Genomic DNA, 4,185 nt, shown 5'->3' with positions numbered 1-4,185 from the left:
ATCGTGTGACTGGTGTGACATGAAACAAGTGTCTCCGTTGCAGTTTTGCCAAATGCGTTGAGAAAATCCACCTCATCCCAGCGCATATAAAACATTTTATGGAAAAAGTGAGATTTATTTTTCAAAATTGGCGAGTTTACCACAAGCCAACATGTTACAGTAATTTCAAAAATGCGCAATTCTACTGTTAACGAAAACGCAGCTGTTGACTTCACACGCATGAAAGCGATGGAAAACTTGTTCAGTGCGCAATTTACAGATAAATTGTTGTTAGACGGAACTCGTGGCCCCCACCTGCCTCCCTTTCTCTAACGATTGCCCGCGTAAAACCCAGCCACTGTTTATAACCCCCCCCCCAAACATCGGTGCAAACGGAAAGATTCTGCATCCAAAACTAACCGGAGCCGGAGGAGCTTCCAGAAAACAATGGGCCTTACATGTTATGAAGCTCATATCCCAAACGACTTTCGGCTCCAACAGTCATTCTACGTGGGTACCGACTGATTGGGGGCTCGACGCCAAACTTTGCAGTTTTTATCATTTGTGAAATATGCGAGAAAACGCGCATTCATTTCACTTGCGATTTTCCTTTGTGTCGGTCTGTCACATAACCCCCCCCCCCCCCCCCCCCCCAAATAAAACCCAATGAAGTGTGTGGTCGCGTCGTGACAAAATGCGAACAAGTTTCTTAAGACATTCATTGCATGTCCAAGTTTCCGAACATAAATCGAGTGAAATAAACACAAAAAGGCAAAAACTCGCCAGAAATTCCAGGCTTTGTTTGGAATTTTATTTGTACAGTAATGCTGTGGAGTAGTATCCAGTAATATATGTTATATAAATGATCTCATATATATATATATCTCATATATATATGTATATATATGATTGTAAAAGCTCTTTACACTTTAACTGAATGCACCTCAAACTCAGATCCTATATGCAATAATGAGGTAGATAGATATTAATAATTGTACTTTCCACCCTCTGCAAAAAAATATCGAAGACGCCTTAAATTACTCTTTTTTTTTTTACGACGTAAGAAATATATGATTATCATGGAACTCTGTACAACACAAATAATAAAATAATTATAGAATAGACATTTTGTTTTTACCGATTTGAGTGCAGTGTTTTTTTTTTTTTTTGTTGTTGTTTTTTTTTTACATTTACAAAGAAACGCCTTTCGAGCGTCTCTTCATTCGCAGCACTTTGTAAAGTTTTTTTTTTTCTTTCGACTGTACAAAATATTTACAGCTCAGAGATAAAGACAGGGAAAAAAATGAACAGCAGTGCATTCAAAGCTAATGTGCATTTAAATATAGTCTCGATCGGCGAGTCTTTAATTTTTTTTCTTCTCTCTCTCTCTCTCTCTCGCTGAACCACTTGTCCGTGCATGGCGCAGGAAGTCGTGGAAGTGCATTGCGTAAAGATGCAGACTTTTGAGCCACAAAAAAAAAAAAAAAAAATACGAAATCCGCCCCAGTTATGTGTGCTTTTCCCAAAAAAAAGAAAAGAAGAAAAAAATAATAATCATCGTTTCCATGCGTCAGGTCCCAGGAGAGGCACAGATCTTATCTGGGTCCTTTCAAGGCACAAAAAAAAAAAAAAAAAAAAATCTCTTGAAGGCATCACCACCAACATCTTTATCTCCTCACATCCAGATCCACGTTTCTGTGTTTGGTACATTAGACATTCACCTCATGTGTTTACTGAATTCTTTCTTTCTCTTTTATTTTATGTATTCATTTATTTGGTGAAAGCAGGCTCTATCCCGAGCCTGTAATGTCTCCAGTTAGGGAGTGTGTGTGCGCGTGTGTGTGTTGGGGGGTGGGGTCGGGGGTCACATTCTCCTACAAAGGAGAGGACCCCAAAACGTCCCGATCAGGCGCGGCGCTCCCAGATAAACAGACTCCTTTCTGGCCCCGCAGCCATGCAGAGCGCGCACTGCGTCTTATTCGCTGCTTTGCGCCAAAACCTCCTGGACACTCCGCTTGACACGTTTTTGTTGTTTTTTTTTTAAAGGTCCCTGCGTGGATGAGAATAAATGTGCTGGACGCTTTTAGTGTTAATCAGTTTGAATAAATAACAATAAAGTGGGGTGGAGGTGGCGGTGGAGGGGGGTTGAGGGACGGGGGGGGGCTTGCTGTGAGCGCTTCCCGTCATTTGGATTAAAACTCTCCAGACCCTGTGAGGAGCTGATCTGTTCACGTCCGCGGAGCCGTCAGCGCGTCGGTTTGAACAAAAAATCTGTCTTTTCGTTTCCTCCTCCGTTGCTTTGCTTATCACGCCGACACGCCGCTACCTGCAGCCGCACTGCTCCACCACCATCTCCTCGTATTGCTTGTACACCACGTTGTTGCCCGAGTCCGTGAACAGGATGCTGATGGGGCTGAGCTTGGTGGGCACGCAGCAGCTGGGCGGGGTGCTGTTGGGGTCCATGGAGTTCATGAGGGTCTGGATGATGGCGTGGTTGGTGGGCTCCAGGTGCGAGCGCAGCGGGAAGTCGCACACGCCCTCGCAGTGGTAGGCCTCGTAGCCCAGCGGGGCGATGATCCAGTCGTCCCAGCCCAGCTCCTTGAAGTTCACGTGCAGAGCCTTCTTGCTGCACCTGTACTTGGACTTCTTCCCGTGCCGCTTCCCGTGCCGGTTGTTCGGCGCCGTCCTCCGGCGCCGCCGCGGGGGGCCCTGGCCCGGCCCCTCGGCCCTCGCCGGCTTCTCCTCCGCCGACCGCCGCGACTTGATCTTCTCTTTCATCTCGTTGAACAGGTTCTCCCTCTTCCTGGAGCGGGTGTAGGCCACCAGAATGGCCTTCTCCTGCTGCCCGCGGCCGCTCCTGTCCAGGCCCAGCCGCCTCAGGTCCACCTCGTCGTCGGACCTGCCGCGCGCGGCCCGGAGCTGGAAGCAGAGCTGGCTCCTGTGCTGGCGCTGCGTCTGGAACGCGTCCCACACGTCCAGAACCTCCCAGCCGCCGGTCTCGGCGGAGTCCGCGGCGTCCAGAGACCTGGAGTCCAGCGGCTTGTCGGAGCGGCACGGGTAGAGCTGGAGGTGGAAGGGCCCCGCCGCCTGAGGGGCCCCCAAAGCTTTTCTAAATATCCTTAATTCGGCTCCGACCAGCTCCTCTTTCTCGGACAGGGTTGAGACATCAAACAGATACTTCTGTCTTCTCAGAGGAGAGTGCAAAGGATTGTCTGCGAGGAGGAAAGAAGAAAATAATTGCAGTCAGATTCACTTAGAGTGTACAGTGTTCAGGGAGAGAGGTGGTGTGTGTGTGTGTGTGTGTGTTGGGGGGGGGGGTCACATTCTCCTACAAAGGCCTTCTATCTCTCTCTCTCTCTATCTCTCTCTCTCTCTATCTCTCTCTCTCTACGCCCAACTTGTTACTAAATCACACACACAAAAAAATGAAATATTTGCCAGTGAAATGATTAAAAATCTTATAGTTTAGCTTGCAAACGTGATGCTTAATAAATGTGATGCTCTCTCTCTCTCTCTCTCTCTCTCTCTCTCTCTCTCTTTCGCTCGCTCTTGTTTTTCAAACGTCCACCACGAGCCCGCCGCACACAAACTGCAGCTGACGAGCTGGTCGGAGAAGAAAGGCGAAACCCGCTGCAGAAGGATGATTAATGTCCCCGCCTAATTTCTAATCCACGTAATAAATTTATCCGATAATGATGCAATTAAGATGCCCGTTAACGCCTCGCAGTGCTGCCTTCACTTTTCTTTCTTTTTTCTTTGTGGAAAAAGGATTGCCTAAAGTAAAGCGCGCATTTGTCCGGTTGTTCCTGACTGTGTTTTTTTCTTTTGTTGTTTTTTTTTTTTTTTTTTTAGTAAAAGCTCCACACACCGATACGTCTGGTCAATATTTTTTTTTAAAATGCATTTTTAATGGCGTGCCACTTTTAATAATAATAATAATTTTTTTTTAAAAACAGCGTGTTTGGATGAAGAGTTGCTCTAGAAATCTGAATTTTTTTTGGGAGAGTGCAAAAAAATATGATCGCTGACAAACAATGGCTATTTTTGATGAAGCATTTCCGGTGGCGCGTGTTAAAAAAACGTTACAGCCCCATAAATAAATCTATTTTTGCTCCTGACTTTAAAGATGTCGCTTTAGAAAACGGTTCACGGTGACCCGTTATAGACGACGGTAAGAACAAACCTGCAGAAAGATTCATATTTGTT

General features: G+C 46.1%; 1 protein-coding gene across 1 annotated transcript in view; it reads right to left on the bottom strand.

Moving 5' to 3' along the window:
- Window positions 1–768: 768 nt before the first annotated feature.
- The window catches only part of gdf6a (growth differentiation factor 6a), a 10,307-nt gene continuing 6,890 nt past the window's right edge, over window positions 769–4,185 (bottom strand). Inside the window, exon 2 of the mRNA XM_032554291.1 lies at window positions 769–3,191. Coding sequence (XP_032410182.1) covers window positions 2,302–3,191 — 890 coding nt within the window. The 3' untranslated portion in view covers window positions 769–2,301. The remainder of the gene's footprint in view (window positions 3,192–4,185) is intronic.

The sequence above is a fragment of the Xiphophorus hellerii genome, chromosome 3 (assembly GCF_003331165.1).
Source record: "Xiphophorus hellerii strain 12219 chromosome 3, Xiphophorus_hellerii-4.1, whole genome shotgun sequence".
Classification (NCBI taxonomy): Eukaryota; Metazoa; Chordata; class Actinopteri; order Cyprinodontiformes; family Poeciliidae; genus Xiphophorus; species Xiphophorus hellerii.
The sequence above is the reverse complement of the archived record's forward strand: the minus strand, read 5'-3'. Positions and strand labels throughout refer to the sequence as shown.